The sequence below is a fragment of the Typopeltis vanoorti genome, chromosome 6 (genome assembly GCF_054136105.1).
Source record: "Typopeltis vanoorti isolate ZY-2024b chromosome 6, IOZ_Tvanoo_1.0, whole genome shotgun sequence".
Lineage (NCBI taxonomy): Eukaryota > Metazoa > Arthropoda > Arachnida > Uropygi > Thelyphonidae > Typopeltis > Typopeltis vanoorti.
Window position 1 is genome coordinate 91,223,113 of NC_143554.1, and position 19,453 is coordinate 91,242,565.

Sequence of the window (19,453 nt, forward strand, 5' to 3'; positions counted from 1 at the left end):
ACCCAATGTACTGATGCTAACCGACTACAGAGTTTCCCATAATCACCTGCTTTATACTTCATTTTTGGATGTAGCCTTTTCTTGTTATAACACTTTCTAAACAATTATCTCATGATTACTCTAACCAACTGGCAGTAGTGTAAATACCTCACTAACAACTACGTCTTTGAAGATATTACTAAATCCCAAACATTAGAGCCTCTAGTTGCTTTAGTCACATGCTGTTTACGATACTTATCTCTCAGAAACTCAACTTCCCATACACTATCTCTTCCTTCCATTCTATATTCCTCTAATTAAAGTCTCCCATCAGGATCTCATTCTTTTTACATGCCCAACCAATTTGATTAAACATTTCACAATCAGTACTTTCTACATTCCCTGGCCTATAATAGCATTCTATCAGATATACTAGCCTGTTAATTTCAACTTCACACCACATAGAATCAAAATCTGTGCATCTACTATCAACTTCCTCACTTTGTGGACACAATTCACATGCAGTCATTAATAGCCCCCCCCCTCCCCTTGCTTTTTTCATATTTATTACTATTCCTGACATCACATCCACCTCAGACAACAAAGTTTCGCTTATTCCAACTATCTTTGGGCATACTGACTCAATCAGTGCAACATACTCAGCTCTCTTGGTTTGAATACTCCCTACATTCGTGTATAAACATAACAATCTATGTGACTTTTAAGCCATTCTACCATCACCAACATTCTCTGTTCTAGTTGATATATCACACTTATCCCTTCATTCTAACCACTAATGTTTTCCTGATCCTGACTCTGATTTCCATTTCTACCCGTCTCATCCTTACCTATATGCATTCCATCACCTTGTGCTGCTGCAATCACATCTTCAACCATCTTCCTCCTGTTAAAGATACCAAGAAATTTTATAAGCTAGGTTTATTTTAATTCTTTTTCCCAAATAAGCAAACAGACAAGTAAGTCAAGTTTGCAGCTGCACATAGTGCAACTCATGGTAAAGGTGGAGCAAACTCTGATCACTTTCCTTAGAATTTTCCCCTAATGCAAAGCACGTTTCCTTGCAGAATTGTATGATGCTATGCATTAAGGTAATGGTCACTACCCATACCGGTTTCGACCTTTATTGAGGTCTCGTCAGTGGGAGCCAGACCTAAAAAATGCCAAGGGTGAAGTAATACAGAGCTTATAAATATTTTACCTAAACAAGTTGCCCTAAGGTGCTTTGACTTCATTAAATAAAAATCTCAGGATGAGAGTAATATGTATAAAGTTTTTTACCTTGAGTATATATTATGTTAAAGATACCAAGCAATTTTATAAGCTAGGTTTTTTAATCCTCTTTCCCAAGTAAGCAAACAGACAAGTAAGTCAAGTTTGCGGCTGCACGTAGTGCAACTCTTGTTAAAGGTGGAGCAGGCTCTGATCACTTTCCTTAGAATTTTCCCCTAATGCAAAGCACATTTCCTTGCGGAAATGTATGATGCTATGCATTAAGGTAATGGTCACTACCCCATACTGGTTTCGACCTTTACTGAGGTCTCGTCAGTGGGAGCCAGACCTAAAAAATGCCAAGGGTAAAGTAATACAGAGCTTGCAACTTGTTTAGATAAAATATTTATAAGCTCTGAATTACCTAGGCATTTTTTTTGGTCTGGCTCCCACTGACGAGACCTCAGTAAAGGTCGAAACCAGTATGGGGTAGTGACCATTACCTTAATGCATAGCATCATACATTTCCGCAAGGAAATGTGCCTTTAGGGGAAAATTCTAAGGAAAGTGATCAGAGCTTGCTCCACCTTTACCACGAGTTGGTAAAGGTGGAGTCAAGTTTGCTTACTTGGGAAAAAGGATTAAAAAAAACCTAGCTTATAAAATTGCTTGGTATCTTTAACATAATATATACCCAAGGTAAAAAACTTTCTACATCTTCCTCCTGTTGTACAGTCCGTTTAGTTGTGCTGTCCTGCTTCACAAGTAGACTCTGATTATTTACTACATTAACTTCTTTGACTCTGTGCCATCTCAGATAACAATACCCTTTCTAAATGCCCAACACCAAACCTATTGAAATGCAATCCATGAAGTTTAAATCATTCCAACTTTCCTTCAAATTCACTCCATAGATTTACAAATTGTCAGACAGTCTCTTCTTTACTAAACTCGTCACTGCTGACCTGAATTACTCCAAAACAGGAAACTCAGTGGTGGCTCCACTCAGCAACAGGCAAAAACCAGTTACCTAACAGAACTTCTCTACTTCCCAGGTAGCAAGAAAACCCAAAGACAAACATTAATAAATGTCATTGGTGGAAGCCAGACACAGAAGAGATAATAAATTTAGTTTAATCCTTTATCCAAGTGTGAGCAAACGAAGTTTGCACCTGAAAGTATTTTCAGGACTGGGGTAAGGTGGTACAACACCAGGGAAACTCGTTGCAAAGGTGGAGCAAGCTACCAACACTCCTATCTCAGTATCTCCTATAATGCAAAACACATCTCCTTGCGGATATGTCTAATGTTATGCATTAAGGGAAGGGCCACTACTCAGACTAGTTTCGACCTTTATTGAGGTCTCTTCAGTGGCCCAAGTGGAGATACCAGGCAGAAGCATTAGCAGGTCATCTCTACCTGTAGGAGTTGCCAAATGGTGTGCCACCCTTTTTTAATAAATTACTCTGGATTTAGAGAAAGATGTTGAAAGTTTAATAAATTTAGTTTAATCCTTTATCCAAGTGTGAGCAAACAAAGTTTGCGCCTGAAAGTATCTTCAGGACTGGGGTAAGGTGGTACAACTCCAGGGCAACTCGTTGCAAAGGTGGAGCAAGTTACCAACATTCCTTTCTTAGTATCTCCTATAATGCAAAACACATCTCCTTGCGGATATGTTTAATGTTATGCATTAAGGGAAGGGCTACTACCCAGACTAGTTTCGACCTTTATTGAGGTCTCTTCAGTGGCCCAAGTTGAGATACCAGGCAGAAGCATTAGCAGGTCATCTCTACCTATTGGAGTTGCCAAATGGTGTGCCACCCTTTTTTAAGTATCTTACTGGGGTAAGGTGGTACAACACCTTACCCCAGTCCTGAAGATACTTTCAGGTGCAAACTTTGTTTGCTCACACTTGGATAAAGGATTAAACTAAATTTATTATACTCTAACCAAGGTGAAAAATAAACTTTCAACATCTTTCTCTAAATCCAGAGTAATTTATTAAAAAAGGGTAGCACACCATTTGGCAACTCCAATAGGTAGAGATGATCTGCTAATGCTTCTGCCTGGTATCTCGACTTGGGCCTGGCTCCCACTGAAGAGACCTCAATAAAGGTTGAAACTAGTCTGGGTAGCGGCCCTTGCCTTAATGCATAACATTAGACATATCCGCAGGGAGATGTGTTTTGCATTATAGGAGGTACTGAGATAGGAGTGTTGGTAGCTTGCTCCACCTTTGCAATGAGTTGCCCTGGTGTTGTACCACCTTACCCCAGTCCTGAAAATACTTTCAGATGCAAACTTTGTTTGCTCACACTTGGATAAAGGATTAAACTAAATTTATTAAACTTTCAACATCTTTCTCTAAATCCAGAGTAATTTATTAAAAAAGGGTGGCACACCATTTGGCAACTCCTATAGGCAGAGATGACCTGCTAATGCTTCTGCCTGGTATCTCAACTTGGGCCTGGCTCCCACTGAAGAGACCTCAATAAAGGTTGAAACTAGTCTGGGTAGTGGCCCTTCCCTTAATGCATAACATTAGACATATCCTCAAGGAGATGTTTGCATTATAGGAGATACTGAGATAGGAGTGTTGGTAGCTTGCTCCACCTTTGCAATGAGTTGTCCTGGTGTTGTACCACCTTACCCCAGTCCTGAAAATACTTTCAGGCGCAAACTTTGCTTGCTCACACTTGGATAAAGGATTAAACTAAATTTATTATACTCTAACCAAGTGAAAAATAAACTTTCAACAGAAGAGATAAAAAGGTTGAAGCAATGCAGAAGTTATATATTTCCCATAAAGAAGTAAACAAAAGGTATCACATGTTATCATTAGAATACTCTGGATTACAGATAGATGTTGAAAGTTTTTTAATCACTTGATTATACTATAAATTAAAGATGCCAAGAAATTATATTCTTGGTTTAATCCTTTATCCAAGTGTAAGTAAACAATGCTTGTACTTGATGTGAAGTCATTAGTCTCTACAGGGTGTGTCCGGAGAGTTCATCGTGGGAAAATGAATCACAGAGACTATTCATTATGGAGGCAAATTCATTGCGAGAAAAATTCATTGTGGGAAAATTAATCGCATGAAAATTCATTGCAGATATATGTGAAAAAAAATTTCCCATGTAAGAAATATTTTTTAAAAAATTTAAGAAATATTTTATATATTTTTTAATATTTCGATTATATTTAGCTTTTTGAAAATTTTTATTCAGTATAAAGTTATTCATCGTGGATATATGTGAAAAAAAAAAGAAATATTTCCCATATAAGAAGTATCTTAAAAAATATTTTAAAAAAAATTAAAAACATAAGAAATATTTAAAAAAAAATTAAGACATATTTTTAAAAAATTTAAGAAATAGCTGGCCTGGTTGGCTGAGTGGATAGCGTATCTGCTCTCCAGCGTAAAGGCTGTGGATTTGAATCACACTGTGGACATGGATATTTGTGATTGTCATTGGAAAAATATAAGTGGTGGTCGGCAGAAGATGGCATTGGTGTAGTTACAGTCAGTTGGTGATTGAATGTTGAAGGCAGAGTTGTAGAGCAGGCGCCATCCCACGATGAGTACTTGGACTCCCTGGAGGTGTCAAATGATAATAATAATAATATTTCGATTATACGAGGGTGTTCAGAAACTTTCTCAGCCTTGACCATAGATGGTAACACTATCGGAAAGAATTTTTTTTTCTAAGTTGCTATGTCTGTCATAAGCATCCATGTGAAATTGCAAGTCATTCTATCAAGTAGTTTGTTTTATACAGCTGTCTGAAGCAAAAGTGTTTTCTGTATCCCTTGAAATGGATAAAATTGAGTAATGTGCAGTTATAAAATTCTATGTAAAAGAAGGTTTAACGCCAAAAGAAATTCATTCGAAGTTCATAAAAGTTTATGGGCATTTTTGCCATTGTTTTTGACAATTAAGAAATGTGCTGCTGACTTTAAACATGGCCATACCAGCCTTGAAGATGATCCACGTGAATGACATCCAAAAAGTGTAATAACAGAAATCATTGATCAAGTGCACGATATGGTATTGGATGACCTGCGAGCCAAAGTGTGTGAAATTGCTGAGACCATAGGCATTTCAAAAGAACGTGTAGGTTATATTTTGCATGAAGAATTACAAATGAAAAAGCTTTGTGCAGGATGGGTGCTGCACTTGCTCACAACAGATCAAAAATGCACTCGCATGAAAATCTCTGAACTGTGCTTGGAGCATTTTAACAAGAATAAAACTGATTTTGTGCATCAATTTATTACTGTGGATGAGACTTGGATTCACCATTACACACCAGAATCCAAACAGCAGTCAAAACAGTGGACAGAAGCCAGTTCTTCAGCGCTAAAGAAGACAAAGTTGGTTCCATCAGTAGGAAAGGTCATGGCATCTGTGTTTTGGGATGCTAAAGGCATTTTGTTTATTAATTATCTTGAAAAGGGTAAAACAATAACGGGGGAATATTATTCCAATCTTTTAACCAGAACTAGATGAAAAAATTCGTGAGAAAAGACCTAGTTTGCAGAAGAAAAAAATCATCTTTCATCAGGACAATGCACCTGCTCACAAAGGTGTTTTGACAATGGGAAAATTAAGGGATCTGCACTATGAATTGTTGGAACATCCACCCTATTCCCCAGATTTGGCTCCGACTTCTATCTCTTCCCCAAACTAAAACTCTCCCTTGCTGGTCAGCATTTTTCTTTGAAACAAGAGGTGATTGCAGCTGTAGAGGGGTATTTTGCAGATCTTACTGAGAACTACTACAGGGACGGGATAATGGCGCTGGAGCATTGCTTGAATAAATATATTAGTCTTAAGGGAGATTATGTTGAAAAAAAAAAATAATTTTGAAATTATAAATTCATTTTTTCATTGTTAGGCTGAGAACTTTTCAGACCACTCTCATATATATATGTCACATCTGGATGGGTGTCTAAGTGCACAGAAATATAACATATGGTTCGCAGAATAAAGTGCATGTATTATGGTATTGATGACCGGCGAGTCAAAGTGTATGAAATTGCTGAGATATAGGCATTTCAAAAGAACAAATAGGTTATATTTTGAATGAAGAATTGCAAATGAAAAAGTTTTGTGCAAGATGCCCTTTCTCCCTATACCTATTCCAATTTTGTAAATATTAATATTCCATCAGCAGAACCTACAGTATTTAAGTAATAAAAAATATTTACAACTTTTTAAGATGCAACAGAAATTAGGAAACCCACCGATCAATAATATATTACTTTTATTGTAAAAGAATAAAAATATTATAAAAATCTAATTAAAATCTAAGCAAATAATGCATAAATACATAAAAAAAACTGTATTTTGTGAAATTTATCTTGCACTGCATTTACTTTTCATATATCGGTATCAATGCAATATCGTTTCAATTTTCTAATGAATAATGCTTTCAGCAAATTTTTTCCGCAGTGAATTTTCCTGCATCGAATTTTCCCATCAATAAGTTTTCCTCTCGATAAATTTTCACTGCACTAAATTTTCCTCTTGATGAATTTTCCCTGCGATGAATTGTCGCCGATGTAAACTCCAAATGCCTGAAATTTGCATGTCACACAACTCTGCAATTGCCAGGAGGGTTTATAAAGATGGGCACAGGATTTTCCCCTTCATTTTGGTTGCTAATACCATCCACAGTGATGGCACTAACCTTACTTCAGTATGCTTTGCTTGTAAAACTGTACTACTTAAATAATTGCAATGCTGTTGCTGCACTCTGTGACAAAAAAAAAAACGGCATGTGAACAAATGTTGACAAGATTCACCATTTCCACAAATGCACTGTGAAGAATAATTAGTCATTTTAAAGAAATGGAATCGTTGGGAGTTAGACCTTGCAGAAGTTTCAAACCAATCAGTTCACAACAAGTGAATGAAGTTGTTCCTGTCACTGCAGAGCAGGCCATGAATGACAGTGTTCATTCCTGCAGTGCACGTGCTATATCAAGACACACGAATATGCTTTACGCAACTGTCTGGAAAATTCTACGGAAGATTCTGCATTTCTACCCATTCAAGATAATCCTGACACAGGAGTTGCCCCCACAGGACTTTGAAAGTCAACTGACGTTTGTTTTGACATTTCTTGCTTGAGTGGAGTTAGATGCTAATATGGCTGCGGATGATTTTTCTGTGGAGATGAGACTCGTTTACACCTGAACAGAACTGTGAACATACCCAACCATTGCCAGGTATGGGTTATGCAAAACCCACATGCAATCCAACAAATTCCTTTGCATTCACCAAAGTTACTGTAAGGTGTGGGTTGACCATTCTTTTTTTGAGGGATTTGCCAGTCAGGCCTGTGACCTGCTCACTTATTGCCAAGAGCTATCACAATATGATGAACAATTTTGTTATGCCACATCTATAGCATTGCCAGTGCATGGATTCACATGGGGCCTCCCCACAAATTGGTTGATTCACACAGGAGATTCTTTGAGAACATTTGAACATTTGATCAGCTGTGTATTTTCTACTGCATGGCCTCCTCATTCACCTGATCTTATCCCTTGTGGCTTCTGGCTGTGGGGATTTTTCAAAGACAGGATTTATCAGGATCATCCTGATACTTGTCAGTACTCACAGATAGCATAACGCAGCATGTGCTTAACATCAGTCCTGACTAACTGCATTCTGCCATTTAACACACACACTGTGCAAAGGATGCAGTTTATGGCATACTGGGAAGGGAAGCGCAATGAATAGTACAGTCCTTAAATACATAATGGAAGCAAATACAAATATGTTATTTAGAACATCTGGCAAGGCAAGAGACATTTGGTACATCATGCAGACAATCAAATGTGAAAAGTACAGAACAATCAATCTGATAAGTCAGATAGCAAAAGTTATGTTATTTATCATCCTAGAAAGAAAGAAATATAAAATCAAAATGGAAATTAATGAAACACAATCTGGTTTCCAGGAAAATGAAGGAACTAGAGAAGGACTCTTCAACATTAGAACTGTTATAGAAAGATATCTGGAGAACAGAAAGAAGTCTACTTATGTTTTATTGACTACACAAAGGCCTTTGACAATATACGGCATGAACAACTAATCAAATGCATCAGATATTTAGGAGTAGATGGTAAAGATGCCAGATTACTGATAAATCTATATGGGAGTAAACTGCCTCAATAAAATTTCAGGAGAAATATCAGAGGAATTCCCAGTAAAGAAGGGTGTCAGACAAGTCAGTGTTCTTTCTCCTATATTGTTTAACCTCTATATTGAAAATATCTTTGCAATTAGAAGAATTTAAAGGTGTCAGCATAAGAGGCAGGAATATAAACAACCTAAGATATGCAGATGATACAGTACTTCTAGCTGAAAATAAAAAAGATCTTCAAAACCTACTAGAAGAGACACTGAAGCTAAGTGAAAAATATGGACTTAATTTCAACTTAAAAAAAACAACCAAAACCATGCTGGTAACAAGAGAAAAAGGGAAAATACCTGATATAAATATTAAGATCAGAGGAAATACTTTAGATCAAGTAGTGAGTTATATATATTTGGGTCAACTAATTACAGAGAATAAAGAAGAATAGAAATTGCTAGATCAATCTTCATTAACATGAAAAACATTCTGACCTCAAGGGAAATTCACACTTCATTAACATGAAAAACATTCTGACCTCAAGGGAAATTCACAAAAAAACAAGAATTAGGCTGTCCAAATGCTACGTATGGTCATCACTGCTATATGGAGCAGAAACCCGGACAATATCAAAATATTGTGAAAATAAACTAAAAACCTTTGAGATGTGGATCCTCAGAAGAATTCTTAGAGTCCCATGGACTGCCAAAAAAACTAATTTAGAAATATTAGAGATGATTGGAGAATATAGGAATTGGTTGAAAACCACTAAGAAAAGGAAAACCACCTACCTTGGTCACATACTAAGGCATGAATCCCTACAAAAAACACTTCTAGAAGGAATGATACATGGAAAAAGAAGAGGAGGAAGACAAAGAACAGATTGGATGGGAAATATTAAGGACTGGACCTTTTTGTCCTATGAAGAATGCAAAAGAGAAGCACAAAACCGTACATGGTGGAAGCTGATGGTAGTCAACCTCCTGGAAGGAGATGACATCTGACTAGACAAGAGACATTTGGTACATCATGCAGCACCCATGATGGCGAATTTTTTTCTCCAGATATCGCTTCTGCATGACACAATTCCTGCAAAGTTTTACAACATTTGGATCACTGGGTGGCACTCCACAAGACCTTAAATGGAGATACTTTAATTTTGATTGTCCTGTATATACAAGTAGCCTAGTGATGAAGATACTTCCCATGTAAACATCGTTTGCTTACACTTGGATAAAGGATTAACCCAAGAATACAATTTCTTGGCACCTTCAATTTATAGTATAACCAAGTGAAAAAACTTTCAACATCTATCTCTAATCCAGAGTATTTTAATAATGTCTGACATCTTTTGACTACTTGTATATGGAAAATATGACTTCTGCATTACTTCAACCTTGGTATCTCTTCTGTGTCTGGCTCTGACTGATGACATTTAATAATGTTCTTTGGATTTGCTTGTTTCCTGGGGAATAAGAGAGGTTCCACTTGGTGCCTGTCATTGAGTGGGCCACTGCTCAGTTTCTTTTCCTGGAGTGATGAGTTTAGTAGTGATCCTTAAGGGTCACTCACTGAGATTGAGAGTTTTAGAGACATATCCCTGCACTTTAACATACCTCAATAAAGGTCAAAACCAATCTGGTAGTGACCCTTCCCATAAGACCCACCCACATCCAAAAGAGTGGGTGGGTGCTTTGCATAATGGGATACTAAGGCAATCGATGTGAAGTCATTAGCATCTATATACAAGTAGCCTAGGCATGAAGTTACTTCACATGCAAACTTTGCTTACATTTGAATAAAGGATGAAACCAAGAATATAATTTCTTGGCTTTAATTTTTTTGTAAAAATTAAACACTGCTACTAATTGTTTGGTAATAGGAAAAATTGAAAATTAAAATTATATGAAAAGAAAACTAAAATATAATTTACTGATATTGTTACTTCATAGTGTGACTGTTTTCAGAATAAGAACAGCAAATTAAGTAGATGACACTCGCAGTTTATTAAGCTTAAATGTATTATTGTACAAATATATAAAAATAAGTAAAATTTATGTGATAATTTTTATAAAGATTCCAAATGTTTACATCCAGCTGACTTCTTTCCTCACCATTTGTGTGTATTGCTGAGTGATGTTTCCTGAGCAGCCACAAATCAACATATGTTGATGGAGTGAAGCATGTCTTCACTTGTGGAAAGTAGTGAAGAAATTATTTTTGTCATCAGTGATACCCTGGTTGGGCTGATGATCAGATTCTTTTGTGAAAATCTTCATTCTCATTCACTTGTTGAAATTTGATATTGTATTCAGAGCATTCAAACACTTCAGTTTTATTGAAATTGAAGTTAATATTCAGTTAGATATTTCTGAAATCCAAGAAACTTATGTATCTCCTTCATTTAACTGAAGTCTAATTGACAATTCTCTAACTTCACTTTTGCCAAATGTCACTTGGGAGTTAATATCTTCAAGCTTTTGTTTCTTATCGGTACTTGAGTCAATGCTGCTAAATCAGTATTTTTACTATCCAACAACTTGTTTTCTATTAATTGTTTTTCAAAGTTATGTAGAAAGCTTTCAGATTGATTTGAATTTCAGACTGATTGAAAAGATGGCTTGCAGTCACTTTCAATTCTCTGGCATTTTTAGTGGCATGCTATACATGACATAAAGTTTGTTAATACAGGAGAATCTCTCTCTTAACTGGCAACAATGGGACTTCACCAATTCTGGATATGAGATTTTGCTGGATAATTGAATATATATTTTGAGAACTTACCTGTTCATGTATTGTGATGCCATCTGTAGAAATTGCACCATGCGAAGTTTGTCGGTTGTGTTTTTCGATCTACCTAGCCATAATTAAATAAATAAATAAATAAATAAAAATCGTGCAGATTTTTTAAAATTTAAAACGCATATACATAATTTTATATTTCACAAAATCAAATTTAAACAGCATTTAAAAATTACAGTATGTATTATCACATGAACGTTGTGAATTTCTTGTTTGACGACATAACATAACTTCAAATATTTGCCTGCTTACAAGATTATCGCTGGAGCTTTAAAAATTCACTGTGTATACAATGAAGTTTCATAACGCAGTGTTGCCAGAATACAAGCCTGTTGCATATTTTTCTTATCTCATAGGCTTAAATTTCGGGTTTAAGTTTAGGCCTTCTAAAGTGCTGTTGTTTTGGTATTGGCGATTAATTAAGTGCCGGTTACAAGAGATTTTACTGTAAATGCTTTAAATCTATGGATACCTGCATTTTCATAGTACACAGCATTCAGTATGCAAGTTCAAATGTAGACGATTAACATGGATATTACTCAGTGTGAGGTCAATTCATCTTTCATTAAAGAAATTTTACTGTTCCACATAATGATTTTATTAGCCAATTTTTTTTTTTCTTATTTCATAACCTGTAGTTCAGGATTTTAGTACAAGTGTTAATTGAATGAAGAATATGACCCATGTCAATCCTATTTAATTCTTGTTGGTCAATAAAGGTCTGAAAATTTTTTTCAGTTCAAAAGAACTTTTCCTGTTATTAATTTTTCAAATGATAAATTTTTGAAATCTAAATTTTCAAGGAGCCCTTTTTCAGTTTCTTTATGCCTTGCTGTTTCTTTATAATAGAAAATTTTCTTTCTTAAAGATAGTAGCTGTTGTTGTCTACTTTCACCAAAGTAGGTAACTTCGTTATTTGCCCATTCCTTATAAATCTTCATGCCTATTTTCTTCTTTTCCACTCCAAGGGTTTCAATTCATTTATATAATGCACACCCAAATCTCTTAGTCATTTATGACAGTCATTCCTTGCTGTTGGATGGATACCATTAGGAACAAAAAAAAAAAAACTGTCTTTAACACAGCCTTTGTAGTTAATTCTTCACTACTTTTAACTCTAGAACGGGAAAAGAAACTAGTAATCTGTTTCATTTTTTACTCTACGGGATGAGTAACGAAAAATTGTCATGTGCTATACTTAACCTTGAGGCAGTACTTGTGAATTTGTCTCATGCTTTCTGTTGCCATATCAGATATATATATATATATATATATATTGGTAGTTTAGTCGTCATTGTCTGGTAGCATCCTCTAAAAAGAGGGTTGCAGCAGATGAGCAGCTCTTCTCCATTTCTCTTGGTCTGTTGCCTCTGTCATTCTTAAACCAGTCCATTCCACAATGTCATTAAGCCACTCTTTGGTTGGCCTTCTACTTCTTCTTCTCTTCCTTTCAACTTTCCCTTAATATAGTTCTTGTCAGATGTCCTGCAAATCTGGTCTTTATTTGCATAATGTTCTTAAGCAGTGTTCATTCCATCCCAACTCTTCTTAAAACTTCTTGATTTGATATTCTCTCTGTGTAGCTAATCTTTTCCATCCTTCTATTATACCACATTTTCAGTGCATTAATTTGATATTCTCTCTGTGTAGCTAATCTTTTCCATCCTTCTATTATACCACATTTTCAGTGCATTAATTTGATATTCTCTCTGTGTAGCTAATCTTTTCCATCCTTCTATTATACCACATTTCCAGTGCATTAATTCTTTTCATGTCTCTCTTTCTGAGTGTCCATGACTTACTTCCATAATTTACAATACTCCAGACTGTTGCTTTAACTATTCCAATTCTCACACCTATTTTAATATTCTTATTTATTAAAATTTTCTTCATTTCCATAAATGCTGATTTAGCTTTACCTATTCTGTTTCTAATGTCCAACTGAAGTTCATTTCTCTGAGTTCCAACTACTGTACCTTAATATTGAAATCTTTCCACTTCCTTCTAAATTCTTTCCTGCACATCTTATCTTTGCATTATCTCCTATTTTTCTGCCCATTATCTTGGTCTTAATCCTTAATCCATGCTCTTTGCAGGAATTTTCAATTCTTTGAACAATTTGTTGTAATCCATTTTTGCTTTCTACCATCACCACTACATCATCTGCATACCCTAAGTTAGTGATGATTCTTCCATTTATTTTTATTCTTTCTTCTACATCCTCAAGTGCCTCTCTAAGCATCTGTTCACTATAAAGGTTAAATAATAATGGTGATAACTTACATCCTTGATCTAACTCCTCTCTCCAGGAATTTGGGAATTCTCCTGTTTCCTCTCTATTTACACATACTGATTCTGTTTGTGTCCAATATATTCTCTTTAAGATTTCCAAATCACATGAGTCAATATCAATATTTTCTAGAATATCAGAAAATCTTTTATGTTTCATTGTATCAAATGCCTTTTCAAAAAAATCTAGAAACCCCCCAAAACACCTTTCCACCATGGTTTAGTGTTTTCTCCCCCAATAATTCTTAGACAAGTTATAGTCTCTCTAGTTCATCTGTTGGTTAAGAAACCAAACTGTTCTTCATTTCTTTTTCTATTTTACTCTTAATTCTTTCCAAAATTTCAGCTGCTCTATATTCCACGATTTATTTTGTTTCTTTGTAATTACTTTTTTTAAATTAATTTTCATCTTAGTTGATAACAATATATGATCTGTATTACAGTCTGCTCCTGGATATGTCATTTATATATCTTTTGTTTATCAAAACATTATCTGATTTCTTCTATTATTTATATCCTCCCCTGGGGCTTTCCATGTATACAATCTTCTTGGATGTTTTTTATACCAAGTGTTGTTGCTGTTGTTATTATTATTATTATTACAGGTATCTCCATGGAGTCAGTAGACTCATCGTGGGAGACCCAAACTAGCAAAACAATATCTGTCATATCTCTTCTTGAATTCATTTAAGACGAAGAGCTCACAACTAAGTCAGGCAATGAATTCCACTCATTCATCACTCTCCAGGCAAAAAACCTTGTTCTGATAACCTTGTTAACCACACTCTTCTTTAATTTCTAGGGATGACCTCTTGTTCTTCCATCACTATCACACAGCTGAAACATTTCCCCTGCATCAATCTTATAAAAACCTTTCAGTAATTTAAATGTTTCTATCATATCCCTTCTTTTCCGTCTATCAGCCAATCTTTGCAATCCACAAGCTCTCAATCTATCAATGTAGGGAGCATTTTTTACATCACTCACCAACTTGGTCACTCTTCTCTGAACCCTCTCCACAGCCTCCTCATCTCCAAGGAATCCAAGTGACTAGACCTGAGCACAGTAATCCAAATGTGGAAGTATCAACGCTTTATAAAGGGGAATAATAACCTCTTTATCTCTGGATGTCAGTGTGTTCCTGAACAACCAAGTAATCCTATGTGCAATCTTGGCCACCTTAGCAATGTGTCCTCTGAACTTCATCTCCCTATCTACCAACACCCCTAAATCCCTAGCCTCATCAATCTCTTGGAGTACTGTTCCATCAATGTAGTACACAGCTGGTAATCTTTTAATCCCAAAATGCATGACTTTATGCTTTTCCACATTGAACTGACATCCATTATCTTTTGCCCATTCTACCAGCTTATTTAAATCATCCTGCAAACTTTCAACATCAGCTTGATTTTTTATTGCGCTACCCAACTTTGCATCATCAGCAAACAACTGAATATCTCCCTTTTAGCCATTTCCTATATCATTTATATACAAATTAAACAACAATGGCCCAAGCACAGAACCTTGAGGCACACCACTGGTCACCAAAACCACTGGTGTTCAAAAGTGTTTAAACCAAGGTAGTTTAGTACTGGAATAAAACTGACCCTGAACCCCACCCATGGACATAGTCAGTCAGTGTATGCTGTCTTTAGTAAAAAATAGAGTAATTATAGCATTTAGTATAATTAGAAAACTGAAATGAAAATGACCCTATATAGTAAAAAACATGCTTCCCAAACAGACACCATAATGCATAATTATAAGCCAAACAAAGCAAAAGTTTTAGTGTAGCACAAAATAAAGCCCTGCATGAGGTTTATATATTAACACCTTCTTGCAAGATACATCCTTGCAGGAAGGTGTTAATATATAAACATGAAATTTAAATTCTGAAAATAGATAGCAAATATCTTAACAACAGATTTAGTGAAGAATATAAATTTTGTTAAATAACTAGGTTTATTTGAATATTACTGAATATTACACCTCTACCATACCATCCAAATATATCACGAATCACTGTTAATAAAGGTGCCAGCATTCAGTATACTGTGGTGTACTATCCTCCCAAAAAAGTAATCCATATATATATATATATATATATATATATATATGTGTGTGTGTGTGTGTACTGCAGATGATGACCTTCATACGAAGGTGGAAACATCTAATCATTATTTTTGTTTATGTTAAATTGAAGTTGTTACGTTAACACAGTTGTTGTTTCCATAATTTTATTCTAATGAATGTAGTGAGAGGAGATAGACTCTTAGACGTGACACCCATACATAGAGTAAGTACAACTATGCAAAGGAAAAACCTCTTATACAATTGCCATAATGAGCCATGACAGTGACCCCCACGTTCCACTGCTTGGTCTTCCCCTACAAGCAGAAGCTGGCAGAGTAAGTGGCATCAGGATTATGTGCCAGCTGATAGGGATTTTTCCTGACTCATTACTGACAGGTTTGGACTATCTGGTGGTCTGGGAAACACTGCTTTTAATGCTGTATCTTTAAAATAAAGGTTTGGATTTCTGAGTATGGCATACTCATGAAGAGCATCACTTATACTCTATGAAGAGGAGAAGGTGTGTGTGAGTGGGGGATGAACTGAAATCAGGGGCTTCCTGGTAGAGGTCAGACATGGCATTTGCAACTTCAGGCCTCCAGTAAGCAATGTGGTACTGCTTCACTGGGCAGTGAAGGTTATCTACCACCTAGCTTAATAAATAATTTTATTTATTTTGTTTTGTAGTGCAGTACTGTGCTTTTACTATTGAACATGATGAATAACTGCCAATACTCAAAATGTTTCTATACAGTTAATACTTATTGACTTCATTGGATGGTGCTCGTGAGTAGAATATTTAAAGTGAGGATTTTGTGTGCAGTTTTGTTGTATATACTTCAGAATAAGAAAATGCATTTTTAATAAAATTTTAACATGTAATATTACAGCCAAATACTGATAATTTTTGTTTCTTTAGGGAACTACAGGAACACCCAAAGCTGCAGTTTTAACCCACCATGGAATTATAAACAATGCTTATTTTATAGGAAAGAGACTAAACTATGATATTGAAGTAAGCAATTCTGAGACATTAAAAAAACTGCATAAATAATGGAAATTCATTATGGTGGGAAAAAAAAAGCTCGCTGGTAGAAACTTTTGTTATTGTCAGTATTTAAATTTGGATTATTTATTGATGCAGTATTTAAATTTGGATTATTTATTGATGCAGTATTTAAATTTTTTTCTCTTATTATTCTTCTTCTTTCACTATGCATTATTCCCGCTTCCTATGCAGGGGCCGCGTATTACTCAGATGCGACTATGTGTTAGTACCACTCCCAACCGACCTGTCGCCTAGTCTGCCACTGGGGGGGGGGATATATTTTTGGCTGTAGAAACATATGTTCACGGGGCTGGTTTGCCTGCTTGTGGGATAAAAAACGCCAGATGAACTGGCAGAAAAAACCCTATTGCCCACGCCCAAGACCGGCTAACTTGGCTATGCCTGAGGAAAATCCTCAAGTTCCTCACGTCTTCGACGGGAATCGAACCTGGGACACTCCTTCCCCAGGCATATGGTTGCGAACTTATTATTATTAGATGAAATATATTTGTATATCTGCTAAGTATACATATAAATAAGGGTTGAAAATGCATCCTTTCCAAAAAAGAAAATACTACACTCATAATAGCAAACAGTAATAGGTGGTATTGTGAATTCACTTACTATGAGCCCCATCCAGAACACCACAACATCAGTGCTGTTCTTAAGGAAATTTGCCACAGCACACCAACCACTGTAACAAACTGAACATTATGGTAGATATTCATCAGAATGCTAAGTGCGTACTTGGGTTAGTGCAGGACTAATCATCGTTCAATCCAATGATCCTTCATCAGACCAATTTATGCTGGAATATTTAGCAAGACAATGAATTTCATGATGAATACTTCTAGCATACTGATATTATAATTTATTTAAAAAAATTGATTGGACTGCTGGTTGCATTTAAAAAGATACTTGTCATGTTTAAGCTTGTTACAATGTTTATTATCTTAATAAACAATTCTTGATAGTATTTATAATTCTTTAATTACCTTTATATTTTAATTATCTTAAAATAGAATATACAAATATAATTTTATCATTACATTTATGATACAATAAATATAATAATATTTATAATTTTCTAGCTTTTATTTTTATTTTATTTTTATGTTGAGCCCATACACAAGAGATTGGTTATTCAACCTATAGTATGTTAGTGCCATTTACTGGTAGTGGATTGGGAAAGGAGAAACTTGTTTACATTTGATTTAAAAGCCCTTAAGGAGGAAGACTGTTCCACAATATAGCAATAGTAGGGAATGAAGGAGGAGGAAAATAAACTTGTTCTATGTGTTTCAGAGTGTTTCAGCAGACTGTTGCTGCTGCTGCCCAACTACTGAGTGGGGGAATTACAGCAATCCCTCGATTAATGTGTTCTTTAAAACAGGCACATTAATCTAAAATGCACTAATCGAATATAATAACCTATAGGAAAATGAATAATTCTTTCCGCAGATTTCTTTTTGACCCTTAATTTTTTTTTATAAAAGAATTAGGGTATGTCTCAAGGCCTAGTTAAAGGAAAACCACAAAGCTGAAAGACAATAAAACATATTCAGAATATAAATTTATTATTCTGCTTCTTAACAAAGAATTGAGCTAAAGTAGTTTGGTGAGCATTCTGCTTCTTTTTTTCTTACAACTGACTGTATGGCCCTATTGCCTCTTCTGCAAATTTTACTGGTTTTCTCTTCACCAGGGTCAGTCTCTAAGCATTGTTGCTTAAAAACTTCGATTGTATGAACTATTTTCAAATTGTTTCTGTGAAACCTCTTTAGACTTGACAGTGATTAAATTTTCTTCAGGATCTTCCTGCTGTGCATCTAAATTTAGCAGGTCAGAATCACTCAACTTCTCAGAATGAGATTTAATTAACTTAGATTCATTTGATAAAAGCCTCTAAAATCATTTGCACAATGTGGAAGAATGTGCTTCCAAATGGCTCTCATATTGCTAGCAGTAATTTCATTCGACTTTGTGACTTTATAACCAGGCTGAGATTTCTCTGATTTCATTAGAAGGCATTTACTTCCAAAAAAAAAATAAAAAATAAATAAATAAAAAAAGGCCGGTTTCATGGACATAAATATTTGTTGATCCCAATAATCTCCTTCTTACACAGTTTTCTTCAAAATCTCTGGATATCTCCATATTTGCAATTGCAGCTTCTCCTGTTGATTAGAACATTATGTAGGCTATTTCTCTTTTTGAAACTCTCAAATCACCCAGCACTAACATGGAATTCTTCTTTTCCATCATTGATAGCCCTTTCTTTCCAGGTTGCAAAGAGACTTAATGCTTTTGATTTAATAAGGCCAGTGTTTAGCGCATCTGTTTTTGGTTAAAATCTTCGATCCATGTAAAAAGACATCTTTCTAATTCGATCATTATAATACTTTGATTTTGAGTGCATGCATGATGAACTTGAAGCAACCTTACCTTTCTCTTTGTATTCAGCATTTGATTCACCCATTTTTGTGTTCTTGTCCCATCTTTGCTCTGGACTTGCCTTGTTAATTTTTCTTTATTATTTCAAATTTTTCATCCAATCAGATTACTTTTCGAATCATTTTCACACTTCAATTTTTTTGCTCACTAATTCTTTACTCATGATTAAAGGTTAGGAAAATAATTTAAAATAAAAAAGTAAGTAAAACAATTGCACAAGATATGATCAGCAAAATGCTATGTAAAGCAGACAACATTAATTTTGACAGTAAATTTGGAACATAGTGTACATGGAAATAATGTAGTATGCCATTAAAAAATAACTCTGTAAATGTTTCAAATCGGTAACTAAATTATTTCATCCTGGTGAGTGATTTTTTAAAATAGTTAGCCATAAAAAATGTATAGATCGAAAATTTTTAAAAT

General features: G+C 35.1%; 1 protein-coding gene across 2 annotated transcripts in view; it reads left to right on the forward strand.

Annotated features, from left to right (window-relative positions):
* LOC150105701 (medium-chain acyl-CoA ligase ACSF2, mitochondrial-like) overlaps positions 1 to 19,453 on the forward strand; it is a 398,514-nt gene that overhangs the window by 167,143 nt on the left and 211,918 nt on the right. For both annotated transcript variants that reach the window (XM_090394306.1, XM_090394307.1), the window contains exon 8: positions 16,445 to 16,540. In XM_090394306.1, the coding sequence (XP_090250432.1) occupies positions 16,445 to 16,540 (96 nt within the window). The remainder of the gene's footprint in view (positions 1 to 16,444; positions 16,541 to 19,453) is intronic.